The sequence below is a fragment of the Calonectris borealis genome, chromosome 1 (assembly GCF_964195595.1).
Source record: "Calonectris borealis chromosome 1, bCalBor7.hap1.2, whole genome shotgun sequence".
Classification (NCBI taxonomy): Eukaryota; Metazoa; Chordata; class Aves; order Procellariiformes; family Procellariidae; genus Calonectris; species Calonectris borealis.
The window spans coordinates 89737546-89752149 of record NC_134312.1 but is presented as its reverse complement, the minus strand read 5'-3'; the positions used below and the strand labels follow the sequence as shown (position 1 = coordinate 89752149).

Here is a 14604-nt window from a genome sequence, read left to right as displayed (position 1 = left end):
GGGAGTGTAACAGTTGGAAGCGTGTTTTGCGGGGAAATCCTAGTTGAGAGAGGATTCTCCCACCCCACAGATAACAGGCTCTGATGCGAAGCAACCTTGGGAAACGTCATCTCACATATTCATTTTTTAATAGCAATTTGGAACCCCCCCAGACCTTCATTTAGCACGAAGAGGAAAGCAAACGCTTTCCACTCGGGTAACCTGGGACACAGGCACGAAGAGGGACCCGCCCAGTCCAGTCCTCCGTGGTCAGCTACAGAAAAGATGCATAAATGCAATTTCTCCCCTGCTTCGAGTAACACGTTATCAGTCATACAGGCAGGATCTGCCCCGCTGCCAGGAAGCAGTTACATTTCAGGCATTGACGCAACCCGCACGGTCAGTCAACCGTATGAAGTCAGCCTGCCTGGGTCAGTGGAGTAGAGATAGGGTTTCGAGGGTGGTCGTGTTTCAGGCCGAGCCTGCAGCTGCCCTGCCTAACATGCCATTCCCATTGGCACCATTCAGTTAAAGACACACTAATCGCCTCTTCTACTAATAGCGCTCTGGAATAACGCTGTCTATTGGGCAAGGCTGAAGCAATGCTTTATGGAAACCTTAAAGAATTCATCATGGTCTTGGACAGTACAATCTATCTCTACAACAACTAGTCCACGTGGAACACGGAGTGGTACGACTCCTAAGAGCAGCAAAGGCGGCGCCATCTTGACAGGTTGGCACGTGGGAAGGAAACAAGACAAATTAAGCTTTGCACAGGGGGTGAGTATGATCCACTCAGAAAGATGCTTTCTGTTACGAGTGAAGTGAAACAGGAAACCTTGTCTCCAGTGGTCCCTTATTTAGGTGAAGAAATAAATCCTACCGACTGAAGCAGAACAAGGCTCAGCTGCAAGAGGTATGGGGAAATGAAGAACTTAATTTCTCTTGAGTTTCTTTGCAAAGAGGGAAGGGTGATCTTATAGCCAAAGCACCACAATAAAAATCTTGGGAACCGAGTTCTGTTTTTCATACCATTGCCATCTACTTGATAGATGATCCCAACAACAACCTTTAGGCCTCTGCAAAAAATCAATACTATAAGGGGCCCTCTTTCCAAGATAGGCTGACATTCGATATAAAGAGGAGTTGGGATATCAAGATTGGGAACACTTATGAGAAAGATACTTTACATAAGACCTGTGAGAGGAAACTGAACTGCTATGAATAGCAATATAGAACTACATTAGAGGAAGCAACATTGCAACTTCTCCCACCCTTCTGCATTACCAAAAAACTTCTGCGGCACCATCAAAGAAAGTGACCCAAAAAAAAAAAAATTATTAATTTCACTTCTCAGGTAAATTCCTGAGCTAGAAAGTACTCTGGAACACAATGTTTAATGACTCGTTAGGACAAAGGTGGTGCTTCCTCTGACGTCTTCCAGAACATGGGGAGTGGCGTTGCAGTAACCCCAGAGGCGTGTGCCAGGGCCACAGTGCTGCCGGGGCCAGCGGCGCAGGCGAGGACGGCTCGTTGTGACTTCCCTGCAGATGCCAGACAGGAAGCTTTAAACCCACAGCAGTCTCAGCACAAAGCTCTCATTAGAAACCATGCAACTTTTCTGCTGGGGCTGAATGTAACATTGTAGAGAGAATGATATAGCCTTTTAAAAGGTAAATCTCTGAGCACATGCTAGAGATTAATTTAGGTGTTTTCAGGCCCAGTTTTCTAAAAGGAACATTTGTAAAGTGGTTGAGCCACCAAGGCTCAAATCTTCCTTTTTCCCTTGAGAGTACCGGGGCCACACAGACCATCTTCACAGCACTTTCAGTCTTCCACCCAGCAAGAGTTCAAAAAGCTCTTAATATTCCAAAGCGAAATTTTATTTTCATGCCTTGCCTTGAATTAGAATACATGCCTTCCATCCAGGGATGCTGGGGTTAATGTGAGATGAGTGTTCAAAGCCAATACCGATCCAAGGGGAAAGCCACACAAGTATTAAAAGGGAGATACCAAGGCCCAAAACAATTTGGAATCAAGAGAGCAAGTGCATAGAAAACACCTGAGCAACACTAAGATTCTTCCCTGGAAGAAGGCACATAGGCATTACAATAAAATGAGTCTGTGAAGAAGAAAAATAGACATGTCAGTGCTTTCAGCACTGAAACCGGCAATGTGTAAAAAGATCTGTGTAAACAGATTTTCCCACTTATAATGAATTCAACCAGTAGCACTTAATATTTAGCCCCACACGATGATGCAATCCAGGTGCAGCCTGCACTATGTTTGGCAAATAAATCCTCCGTCCTTGAGAGCACCACCGCACTGAGAGATTATCAGTCCCAAATCTCACAGCAGCTAAATGACTGGCTATTCTGCCCATCCTCAGGAAATCTACAGGTTCACTACTGATCCCATAAGCTGAAAACTAGTCCAATCACCTGTGTTGAGGACACGAAGACCTTGGTGGCTTAAAGTCAGAGAGGGCATAACCAGACATCTCCTTTTTGATTTATTATATAGTGCATCGCTGGCATTAGTCTGCAAAACTGTTACTTACACACTAATAAACCCTGTAGCTCCAAAATAACCACTTGGTGTTTCAAGTCACATTCGATTTACAACTGTTGGGAAAGGTCTAAAGCCTGCTCCAGACAAGCTCATGGTGAATCACAAAGGGACAAAGATGGCATGTACAGTATTTAGTTGTTCTGCTACATAGCTTAGTCAAGTTTCCTGCTACCACCACGTTTCATGCCCTCGCAGGTACACTGAAAACCCTGTGCAGGGCAGTGTCTGTCACCAGATCCAGCGGTAAGTAGTAACACAGTCCCAGCAACTCCCACTCCCCAAATCAAGTCTTGAATCCACTCCACAGAAATCCTGTAGTAACAAATGAAGCCGCTCAGCAAGAAATGTGATTTGACTACAAGGTTTTTCCGTTGTTGCTTTAAGTATAGGTATCCTTTTTGTACCTGTTGCACACAGGTATTGTAGCATCCCACTCATCACCTTCCTTCCAAAAACTTGCTAAAGTATCTACCATGCTTTTACCTTCGTGCAGGCCTAGATATCCCATTTCTTAAGTTTATAGAATTTGTGTAAAATTGTACGGGGACCCATTTCTTCTTTTCTTGACCTGATTTAAATAGCACTCCATTCTTACTTGACCACTGCCAACCCCTGCCCTGCTCTTTACTCTGTGGCATCATTTCCACAATTTACCCAAGACTAGACATGCTACCACAAAGCTGGTGCTCGTCCACCTTTTAACGTTCTCTCCAGTTCAAGCTCTGACATGCATTGATTCAATAATAAATGACCTTATTCAAGTTTCTACCTCAAGACAACAATAAATGCCAAGAGGAGCACCAGGTCCTGCTCCCCAGCCAGCTACAGCACCGCAGGCGGCTTTGAGCGCTTTCTGCTAGAACTACACCTGTGTCCCTTCTCTTAGGGCTGGAAGCCAACATGGGCACAACTCTCACCTCAGGACAGGAGAGCAGACGAGCAGTGTAGAGCTAAGTCTAACAGCCCGGATTGTCCCCTGCAAGCATTTTAGAGTACATTTCCGCAGACTCCAGGACCTTCATGAAACATTCCCAGAAGCAGAATCTAAACTCTCCTCACACAACTTGTGAGTCTCAGCAGAGACGGTACCAAGTGTCACATACTGAACGTTCACAGCCTATTCATTGCTAGCTCAGAATATGCAGGGCCCAGCAGGCAGAGAAGTGATCATGACTGCACCTATCCCTCCAACAGGATCAAAGCCAAGAGAAGAATCAAGACAAAGCACAGATTTTGTATCTTGAATTTCTGAAAAGAAAACTCAGCAGGAGGAGAGGAAGTAATCAGCGATGCCATCTTAAGCAAAGTCAACTCACCAAAGGAAGAACATTAGGGTTGCACAGCGACATAGTATGAAACCAAAAAAGTCCCGCATGCATAACAAACTACCAATCGCACTTTTTTTGCTCTAGATTGCAAGAAGAAATCAAAGGCCACAACCATCTTCCCACTGTCACGTCACACAAGTGAGAAAAAAAGCCAGAAAAGAAAAGCCCATGCCTAGCACAAGACCAACAAAAACTGGGCATAAAAAAAAAGCTTTTATTTCAGGCAAGTGACCTGTACATCTATCTGCAGTCCTCTGCTCCCTTTCCCTTGAAGAACTACTGGCTCAAGAATTTGAGTTTGATATGGAAAGTACTTAATTCTTCGTTGTAAAGAATGAAGCTTGAATCCTAGGGTAAAGCTATTCAAAAAAAGTTGGAAGAATTCTAACAGGGGAAAGCAAATCCAGTTTTGACTCCAAGGAAAGTTCATTTCACAAGGCTGTAGTCATCTTTGTACAAATATAGTTACGCCTACTGTCACAAACGGCACTACAAGCTTCAGCATGACTTTGCTGAAGGCAGTAACAGGGCAGGGTTACTAGCACGATTTCTCAATTGGCATCAGCGGGAAAACCCACCGAAAGCCCATGTGTTCAACCACAACACCAGAGTAATCACGTCAGTGAGTAAGCAGGCTTTTGTCATTCTCTCCATTCCTATAGCATAGTGTTTTGAATGAGATGATCACTGTCATTTCTTTACTTAAAAAGAAATAGAAGTCAGGAACACCGGTCATTTTCAGACTTTTATTAAGAGGAAAAAATATATTTTCTATAGCAGCGGTCAAGAGCTAGCAGTGGAAAAGCCACAGACGTGATGCAGTCTATCATTAGAGACTCTTTATAAATAGATTCTTTGTTTATATTTGTTCTTTGAAGTAACTTGCAGAAATAATTTATTTTGCAGCTTTCCAGAACACAGTCACACCACAGACATCATCTAGAAGAGAGAAGAAAGACAGCTTCACAAAACATGGATTTCCACTGGATATTGAGGGACAGTTCAACAATCAGCCAAAAAACCCCAGCAACAAACCCACAAAAACTAACCCCCACGCTGCCCTACCATTAGAAATCTAAGTTGAAGTTCAGATCTATTCGAAGACAACAGAGGCAGAACCATACTCTACTGCTGAAGAGCTACTCACAAAGGCTGTACTGCCAGAAGGCTTCATCACCCTCCCAAGGACAGCAGTACTTACTCTAGCGTCAATGAGGATTACTTTGCCTTCCCTCTCATAAGGAAGATACCTTTGCCATCATGAACAGTACTCTGGGCCTTCCAGTGGCACCAGCTGACATGCCAGGGCACTTCCGAGGCAGAGGTCCTGAAGGCTATACTCACCACATTCACAGTCCTCCTCATCTCACTCATATCTTGAAGCCCAGAGCTCTCATACACTCTTTGTGAGCTTCAATTAGGTGCCCACAATTTTCTTCCCCCTTCTCAATGATGCTGTAAAAAAAAAAAAAAAAAACAAAACAAGGTTCAGCAACAAAAAGTTAGCTTACTATTAGTCAAAGCCACTGAGAAGCTGTTGGGGACAATCAAAAAACCCTATTAGGCTCCAGAGATCCTTTTGCCCATCCTGTCCAGGGTAGCGCTTTTTCGGAAAGTATAATACTATCTCAAAAAAGTGCCCAAGCCTGGAGCAGTGCACTTAAAACTCTGATGAGATGCGTAACAGAATTTCCTGTTAACAGGCCAGTGTCTATTCTGGGCAAGTCTAGACAGGGATTTGTTATACAACACAAGGCTATCGCATCACTTCATTGAGTATGCTGATCTCGTCAGCAACCAGTTTCAAATCATTAAGTACAGAAGCAACAAAATTTCTCCAGTAAGAGACCAGTTGGAATAGGTTGACCAGTAAACGATGTTTTAGTCCAGCTTCAGTTGGTATTTAGGGAACGTGAAACAAAAAAAACTGGCTAGCTACTCTTAAAAAAAAGGATTTACCACATATGGTAACTTTTGATGCTACTCAGCCATCCAAGTGTCTAATACATATTCAAACAGTGGCAAAAGCCTACCATCATTGACATATCACGTATACCGCAAAAGCAGATCAGACTCGCTCTTTGATTTGACTTGCAAGAGTGCTTCCTGTCCTCAGAGGTGGGGATCCCACTACGCTGCAGAGCGCAGGTCACAGGTCTGATCAACCCTCATCTGCCAGATTATGCTATTCTTGCTGCCAAAGGAAGAAACTACCAAATTGTGAATAACTAAAATATCTTATTTTTTAATCATTTAAGTTTTATTACAATAAGCATGGACAGGTGTGCTGGCCTCCCAGGGCAACTCCATCTGACCCGGGACTTGCATCCTACCACCCTTTTCTTAGAGGGCCCTGGACTCACCTTCACTCTGCCACGTAACTAGACACACACCCCTAACTTTGCCAGAAATAGAGTGTCCAGTATTATGTCACCTACTGAACAAGATCTGCACCACTTGTCAGGTAAAAAAGAAAGACAGTTTGGTTGCCAGACTAAAGTAATTTACTGTTATAGACAAACGAACTCTATTTTGGGGGCGCATTTCATGCTATTTGATAGGTCCAATGATCGTGACTAAGCCTACAATTACAATTGCAGCTATACACACCATTGCCAAATTTTGCACTACTGTGAGAAATGTCATCCTCTGAGATCTAAAAACCAAAGTATTTTGTTTTATTTAAAAGAGAACAGCATTTACAATCAATTAAAAAATAAAAATGTTACTACCTGCTGGTACTTGTTGCTTCAGTCAGTCAACAGTAGTGAAGATTCGTAAGCAGCATTAAAAGCTAATCTCTGAAACCTGTTTTAAACTAGGGCTATTAGATATTAATCTCTTCATTTCTAATTTATCCTTTTAAGACATTTCCTCTTCCTCCTCCGCACTCTCCCGCCCACCCCTCTTGCATGCTCCAGGACCCTCGGCCCGGAGTGGGCTCACAAAATCACCCCGGGATATTGGCAGGGGCAGAAACTCCTAGAAGGTAGCAACGAGCGGGGCAGGGAGGGAAATCCACCGGGCCAGGCCGAAAGCGGGCGGAGGACCGGTTAAAACGCCCCAGCAGCTCGGCGATGGGCCGAGCCTGCGAAGGGGAATACCCGCGCAGAAGCTGCCACCCGCCCCGGGGAGCTCAGGGCCATCAGAGGCCACTCCCCCGCTCTGAGGCGGGAGCCGCCGCCGGCGGTTGGGGCCCTCACCAGGCGTCCCGCGCTTTCTTGGTCTCGGGGCAGGCGCAGCAGGGCTTCAGCGGCTTCTTCTCCTCCCGCGCCTCCCCCGCGCCCTTGGTGTCGCAGCTGGCGGCAGCAACCGTCGACATGGCGGTCGGCTCCCCGGCAGCCACAGCCTGCGGGGGAGAAGGGGGCGGGAGCAACCGTTAGCGGCTCCCACCCCGCGCGAGCCAGCCCCGCCCCCGGCGCGCGCCGCTACCTGCCTGCCCGGCACGAGAGCGGAGAGACACCGCCGCGATCCTCCGCCACAGCACTCGCGGCCTTGAGGGCTCTGCCGGTTCCGGGTAACCTTCCCCGCCACACGCCCCTTCCCGACCCCTCTGCGGCCGAGGCCCGCGGCATGGTGGGAGATGTAGTTCGGAAGCCCTCCCTCCGCCTGTCCTTCCGCCTCTTCCCGCGCCTGCGTCTCCTGCCCCGGCGGGCGCGCATGCGCCGCCGCAGGGCGCGCTTTGCCGTTCACTCACCTGCCGGTGTTGACCGTTACCTCAGCGCGAGGGTGGAGGGTTATAACACACACGGATCCCCATTCTGTAACAATCAACCAACGTATCGAAAGAGACATTCTCCAGGGAAACTCGATAGTTGACGAGCCAGAACGAGAAGGGAAAGAGGAGGGAGCAGGAGGGTGAAAAATGGCGTCAGCAGCTGAGAGGACCTGCCACCCGCCGCAGTCTTAGCAAGAGCAACAACTGACAGGATTTCAGTTCTGCTAGAGCCAGGTTCCATGATCAGAAAGTTGTAGCCAGCTACCTAAAGCTCTTTTGTCCTCCTCAAGCAGTGGAGAAAATGGGGGCTCAGTTCTTTACTGCAGTTGCACACAGAAAACTGGAGATCTGTGGGAGTGAAGAACACGTGGCTCTGCAGGCACTGCACATATGAGCGTAGCCATCATTGCAACATGAAATGTTGCTGTTTCATGGCCGGTCCCTGCCATGGGCAATAAGTGAAAAGATACAGAGTTGCTTTTGCATTGTAGTCTGCCCCAAACCAGGCATCAGCAGTCACTGTTGCCTTCCAGGGATCTGCTATACACTCGGCTATTTTGCCACAGTCAGCACTCTAAGGCAACTGCATGCTACACCTGTGCCTGCAACCATCCCTGATGATGAAAGGATTATTTCTGCACACATACATGGCAGGCACGTTGCAGAGCAAAAGGACACCCCACACAGGTAACACAGGAAGGGCTGTACATCAGCGGATGTGACACTGCTGAGAGCTTGGAAGGGGAAAAGAATATTCCCACTGGGATGCAGCTGCTGTGCCTTTTAATGGGGTGTAGCAAGAGTCAAGAATTGGCAGCTTATAGCAGGTACTAAACATAGAATCATCGAATCATTAAGGTTGGAAAAGACCTCTAAGATCATCGAGTCCAACCGTCAACCCAACACTACCATGCCCACTAAACCACGTCCCTACTAAGGGATCCCCTACTAAGGGGATCCAAAATTATAGGAACACTGACAAGAACATTTGGAGGGACAGAAAGCCTGTATTTTAGGTATCTAATTAATTTCTGACTTTTAGGATGAGTTTTTTACCCTTGGGGCAGACTATCCCATACTTGTCAATCACAGAGGTATTTATTTTGGTCTGTAATGAAGAGTAAATAGCAGTAGCTCTTATAGAACAGGTTACATGCTCTCAGTCTCAACAAAACTCAGGAGCTCAAAATATCTGCTAGGGATCTGAGCACTCCAGTCAGATGAAAGATTGAAAAGGGTCCTGCCCTATAAAGGGCATGAAATATCAAGCAACCCTGTTGTTTTCAAGAGCCCTGGGCAACACAGAGAATGATTTCATTATTTTCAGTATTTACCCTTCCAATAAGCCAGGCCAAAAGTGAGGTCATTCTCTGTTGAGAGATTTTGCTCTTCTATTTCTCTGGATCACCAAGGTGAATGCCAACACCACTGACTCGTTCTATCTGAATGAGTAAATGATAGGAGAGGGTTCTCTTTTGATCCCCTCATTCTCACAAAAAGAGACGAGAAGTAGAACCTAGCTCTTTTCCAGAAGCCCAAAGCGCCTCATTTTCATCACACGGGTAGATGAGGCTCTCCTGTTTTCACCATCGAGGCACCTCTGGGGCAACCTGTCAGTGCGACTCCTTGAAACGCAGGCTCTTGAGAAGATTGCCTATGCATTGCCATCCTACCTCTGAAACGGTGTCGTGTAACACTCACTCACCTAATCAGCCATCTACGTAATTATCCATGAGTCTCAGCTCAGTAGCCTGTCCCCAGCTATCCCATTTGGCTGGGAAGGTTGTTCAGACTGACCTACGCCCAGGCAGCCTCCTGGTTCAGCACACACACGTTGGGAGGCCATGCAGCCAGGCACGATGAACTGGAAGATGCACAGGTTGCATACGTTGACCAGAATATGCTTTTCCCAAATGCATGTAAACATGCTGCAAGATGGAGCCAAGATTGAAACGCCTATCGAAAGCATGCATCAGCTCCCCAAAGCAGTGCCTTGTTATTAGTTTTTTTAACATATTAAGCATGTTTTCCTTTCAAATTAACTAGCTGTGTCTTTTCTTCCTAAAAAGCTTTATCTGCTGGCCACTATCCAAAGGCCTAGATAGAGCTGGTGATAGCAACACAAACTCTGAGGGAAAGCCTGTGGTAAAAAACCTCAAAGGGGGTTTCCCAAGTCTGCAAGTGAACAGTATCTTTTATTTAACAACATCTTTTATTTAAAAAAGAGTTTGAATGAGATTGATTTGGCCTATAGAAACCAGGAAAAGACCAAACAAAACACATTCTATTCTCTTGCCGGAGTTACAGGATAACAAGGGTAGAGGGAGGTTAAAATTTAGTCATCTTGGGAGACAACTTCGAAGGGGTCTGCACAAAGGTATGGCCTGTGGAGAACTAAACATCTCTGCAAACAGCACTCCATTGTAACTCTAGCAGCTTTCCAAATAGATTAAGGAGGAGTACTGCTATTTTCGCCACACTGCCTGCATGGTAATAGTTTGTAACAGAATCACCCTGGAAGAAGGAATCACTTCTTGGTGGGATGAAGGGGCAGGGAAGGAGGAGAAGGAAGGGAATTGCCATTAAAACACAGTTAACACGTTCTCATACAGATTGCACTAATTTAAATTACAGTGCAGAGGAGAGATCACAGCCTTTTCTCTTCTGACGTTACATTGTGCGTAAGGATTGCTTGTTAACTTGGTGCTTTTTGTTTTCCATTTGTCCTCTGCCTGCTGACAGTGGCAGAAGAATTATATTAAAGAGTACGTGTCAGGATGAACAGATTCATCTACCAGTCAAAGAGGAATGGCTGAGGGTAGGCTACTGAGTTGAGACTGCTGGAAAACTCTCAGATCCAGTACCCAGGAAAGGAGATTCAGTGAAAATCTCAGAGCTTCTGAAAGAGATAATGAAAAAAGACCCTCCCTCAATCTACCATGTCACTTGGCAGCCTAGTGCCACATGTGAGAGTACAAGGACTACAGATAGCACTGGACATTTACAGATCTGGGTTTTGAGGATTAATGGGTGAAATAGGGGGACACTGCCCAGTTGCCACGGGTTTCCAAATTGTTTTCGCTGTACAGCCCTTTATCAGAATTAAAGAACATACAACAGTGACTCATGATTGTAAACATCACAGTAGCACTGCAGTCTATGCCGTTGGCTTCCTGTATCTTCAGTTTCAGCCCACTAAAAGAATGGTTGTCCAAAAAAAGTAGTACTTCTCTGTTAGAGAGACTCAAATGGACAGACTTTTCAAGGAACCTCAAAAATATATTTACATTCATTGTTACTGTTAAGTAGGGTAAGCCCCTATCAATGTCAGTTGAAAGTAGCAATCTGGGGTAGTCCGGGGTTTTCCAGATTTCTCACACTTCTAATATACATGATAGAAGGTAAATTTAGCTGGGGAAAATCTGTGTGGTGAAACAGAACTGAAGGTATTTTAAAATTTTCCACGTAGAGCCTATTCTGGCAATCAATAACCCTTTATCATCTTGAAAAAAGAAATCTGTTTAATATTGGTCTAGAGAAGTAATTTTGTCTTTGACTTAGTATAAACATGAGACAGTTACTGCTCCAGCAGCCCAGTCAACCATACACTGTGTTTGATTGTCAGAGAAGTTGGCTGTGGTTTTGGTCAGCGCTTAGACACACACGGGAAAAAAGGACTTCAAACCTCTGAGCAAGATGACTTGTCAGGGCCCTCTTGCCTATTATATTAACTGCCCAAGCACAGGATAGAGTTTCTCTTTTTGATCAGAGTTGCAGACCTGCAACTACCAAATACTATCAGCTCAGCAGTGTGACCCGAGAGAGAATGAATGCTGGGATGGAAGGACCTTTGCTCTGATCTGGTACAATGGAAAAGACCCTAAAGTGATTAATTACATCCCCTCTAAGCGTCAAACTCCATCTTTAGGTGAAGGCAAGTGGCTCACTGGGCTAAAATCACCTCAAGAAGTGATGCACCAGTCCCTTCCCAGGCTGAAGAGGCAAATCCTCTTTTTTTCAGGACTACGGCATGAATTCTGTATGCAGAGATGCTGTACCACAGGACTGAACCATCCCCTCCTGGGAGATCACCATGGAAGGCTGTATGGAGATAATCTCCTTCCATACTGGCAAGCAAGTCCTTCAAGAAACAAGAGCAGAATCAAGATTACTTTTAAGGCATTTCTGTCTCTTTGAATGCCCTACAAGCATTCAGATGAACAGATCATGTCTTGCCAGAAATTCGGCCAAATCTTCAGAGCGTCAGAGGCTGGAGGTGGAAGGTAGTTTGCAATATTGCAGTCACTTTCCACTTTAGAAACAGGACTGCTGTCTCTGACATTGCAGGACTCGGCCCCACAGCATCCCAGAAACTCTGGGGTCTCATGCTGCGACCAGGACTCTGTGGCCTAGCCCTCCACCGTAAAGAAGATAGCGACCCTCCTACAACAACAGGCAGAGCAGAAACTTTAGTCCCGACCAAAATTTGCAGCAAAACTAATTTCAAGACTTGCGACCACTGCTTGCTTTTGCTAAGAAACTAATGTTTTTACAGTACAGTCAAGACACTGTTTCCAGTGATGAATAACTTTTCCAATGAAATCTGGATATTTGTGCAGGAAAAAAAAAAAGAAAAAAAAAGACATCAGTGCTTGTTTTTTGTATAAACTTAAAGGATCTTAATGTCTTTCTCATTTTTTTCTGCAAATCTCTCCCCAGTCTGTGCTAAGATTATGACTATCATCAATTTCATGTTATGCCTCTTATTTTCACTGCCTGCTGAAAGCATATCCAAACATATTAGTAAAGATTACGAATTTGCCATGCAACACTGCAAAAGCCAGATCAGCAAATTCAGTATGCAATCTCCCTGGTAACACAGCAAAAAAAGGAAGCTGGCATTTTGTACCGTGCCACAAAGTAACCTGCCTGTTCCACATGCACTGGAGGCAAGAACAACTGAGCCTTTGGACATGTGGCAGCTTTTCCACATTGCAGATGTGCAGCAGCTGATGTTGGATGCGCATTTCAAGCATGGTCAGGCTTACTTCAGTGCTTGCTGGGATGGCTGATCAGCTGCTCCCCTTCATGGAGGGAACACCCATGAAAATCCAAGCATTCTGGAATAGATCCCATTGCGCAGACTGGTGGCAAGGGAAGGCCAGGTGTTTGCACTCAGATGGCTGCACGTGCTACTGACACAACAAAAGAGCATGGCTGAAGAAGAAAAGTGTGTATTGTCTGACAGTCTCTACGCTTAGTAACTCAGAAAATCCTAACCTGTCTTTGGAAAATAACATCACTAATCCTCCAAAAGACATGAATCTGCAAAGGCCTGTCCCTCTGCTGCAGTCAGACTCTCTGTTTTCAGTTAAAAATCAGAAAAAAATAGCCAAGGTTTAAAAGTGTTTAGGCATGAAGAAGATACACACTAGTCACTCAGGGGGAAGTTTTGCTATCCTCAGATTTTTTTTTCCCTCCATTGCAGAGTTAACCAAGACAGCTGCCTATGTAGTTTTTTCCAAACAGGAAACCTTTTTCATTCTTACTTCTCGTGACTTGAAAGAGTAAGGCTTTCAAACTTCTGCATAACCCCTTGTTGCGAATGAGTGGTTTAAAAGCCACTTAAAGAATCACCGTCAAAGGTATTAGCAGAAAGTGATTTTAATAGAGATTTATAAAGGTGTGACCTAACAGAATTCGATGGCAAGGTTCACTCTATTACTTACTACATAGACGAAACATAGAAAGAAAAATCATGATATGTCTAAGGGTTTATATCTTAGGGATTATATGTGTTTAGCAGCAGTCTAGAGTTCCTTCACAGTTTTAGCAACACTTAATCATCAACTAATCATTAACAAACTTCAGTAGCACTTAATCATTAACTAATTTAATATTTATGAAATAAGTGTTAGTAGAGTCTGCTATAATCACGACTTAATTACAGATTATGCTTACTATTAGTCCACACCTACACATAGACAGGAATATGTATATATGTATATGTGTACAAAAGGTATACCATGTGTACAAAAGGTATACCTGTTAAAAATTCCCCTCGAGTTCAGTGAAGAAATATTCACGTAAAATGTCTCGGCATTTTCTCAACGGGCGAGGGTTGAGCATCGAGGAGTGAAGGGGTTCAGCCCAGGTCCTGTCGTCAGCTTTCAGCAACGGTTCTCCAAATATCGCAGACTCAAGAGGTCATGAGCTCTGAGAGGCGTCCCACTCAGAGGGAGATGCTGGGCGTGGCCCGCTGTGGTCCAGGAGAGCTCAACGGGCCTCACTTAGGACCACCATTTGTAGGTTTGCAAGATGGTTGGCTTTATTCAACCGTAAATCTCCATCCTGGCCACAGTCGCAGATGGTAATTACTAAAAATTCTCAAGGTTTCAGTGTTGTTCTACTTGATACCTGGGCCAGGCAGTAGGAGTATGTTCCCAGCCTCACCTATGCAGAGTTTCTGACGCAGTCAAGGAGCCCTCAACCGCCAGACTCAGTACACCAAGGCTGAGGTTTCATGGGAATTTCTGAGATCAACAAGCGGCCTAGGAGAGGCGGGGGGGGAGAAATGCACCATCACACCCCTATATGAATTGTCAGAACTGATCAGAATGTGACCTCAAGCAATCAGACAGCTGAGCCACTGTTAAGATATAGCACCACATGCATGCATGGATGACCTCTCATTAGTCACCCCACAAAACTCAAATGCTGCCTAAGGTCTGTGCTTATGCATTACAGGAAATCTTATTCAGAACCCAAGTCCACTTGCCTGTGTATTGAAGAAAAATGCCTCACTGTAGTTCCATAAAATACTCTGTAATACCAGCTTCCAACCTTGATCAGTTCTGCTGCAAACCAGGCAGTGTTTCTGAACAACTCCGATGAATGATGTAAAGCTGTTGATCAACTGAGAAGCAGCAATACAGGAGATCCTCTTTTTTTCCCACTGCACACATTCCAGTTGTCTTTTTTTCCCCTGAGCGTTGCTGCTATTAACAA

The 14604-nt window shown here is 45.1% G+C and overlaps 1 protein-coding gene across 2 annotated transcripts; it reads right to left on the bottom strand.

Annotated features, from left to right (window-relative positions):
• Nucleotides 1–4610: 4610 nt before the first annotated feature.
• On the bottom strand, nt 4611–7442 carry COX17 (cytochrome c oxidase copper chaperone COX17). 2 transcript variants are annotated; one of them, XM_075166533.1, is made up of 4 exons: nt 7311–7442; nt 7082–7227; nt 5223–5333; nt 4611–4817 (listed from the first exon to the last, which is right to left on the bottom strand). In XM_075166533.1, the coding sequence occupies exons 2-3, from the start codon at nt 7198–7200 to the stop codon at nt 5249–5251; spliced, it is 204 nt and encodes a 67-aa protein (XP_075022634.1). In that variant the 5' UTR covers nt 7201–7227; nt 7311–7442; the 3' UTR covers nt 4611–4817; nt 5223–5248. The 2 variants fall into 2 exon arrangements, with proteins under 2 accessions (XP_075022634.1, XP_075022625.1); XM_075166524.1 differs by having other exon boundaries at nt 7315–7422.
• Between the last annotated feature and the right edge of the window lie 7162 nt (nt 7443–14604).

Coding starts and splice junctions, on each gene's coding strand:
- COX17 (XM_075166533.1), bottom strand. CDS start 7,200: ATGTCGACGGTTGCTGCCGCCAGCTGCGACACCAAGGGCGCGGGGGAG. Junction 5,334..7,081: donor AAGAAAGCGCGGGACGCCTG/GTGAGGGCCCCA, acceptor TTTTTTTTACAG/CATCATTGAGAAGGGGGAAG.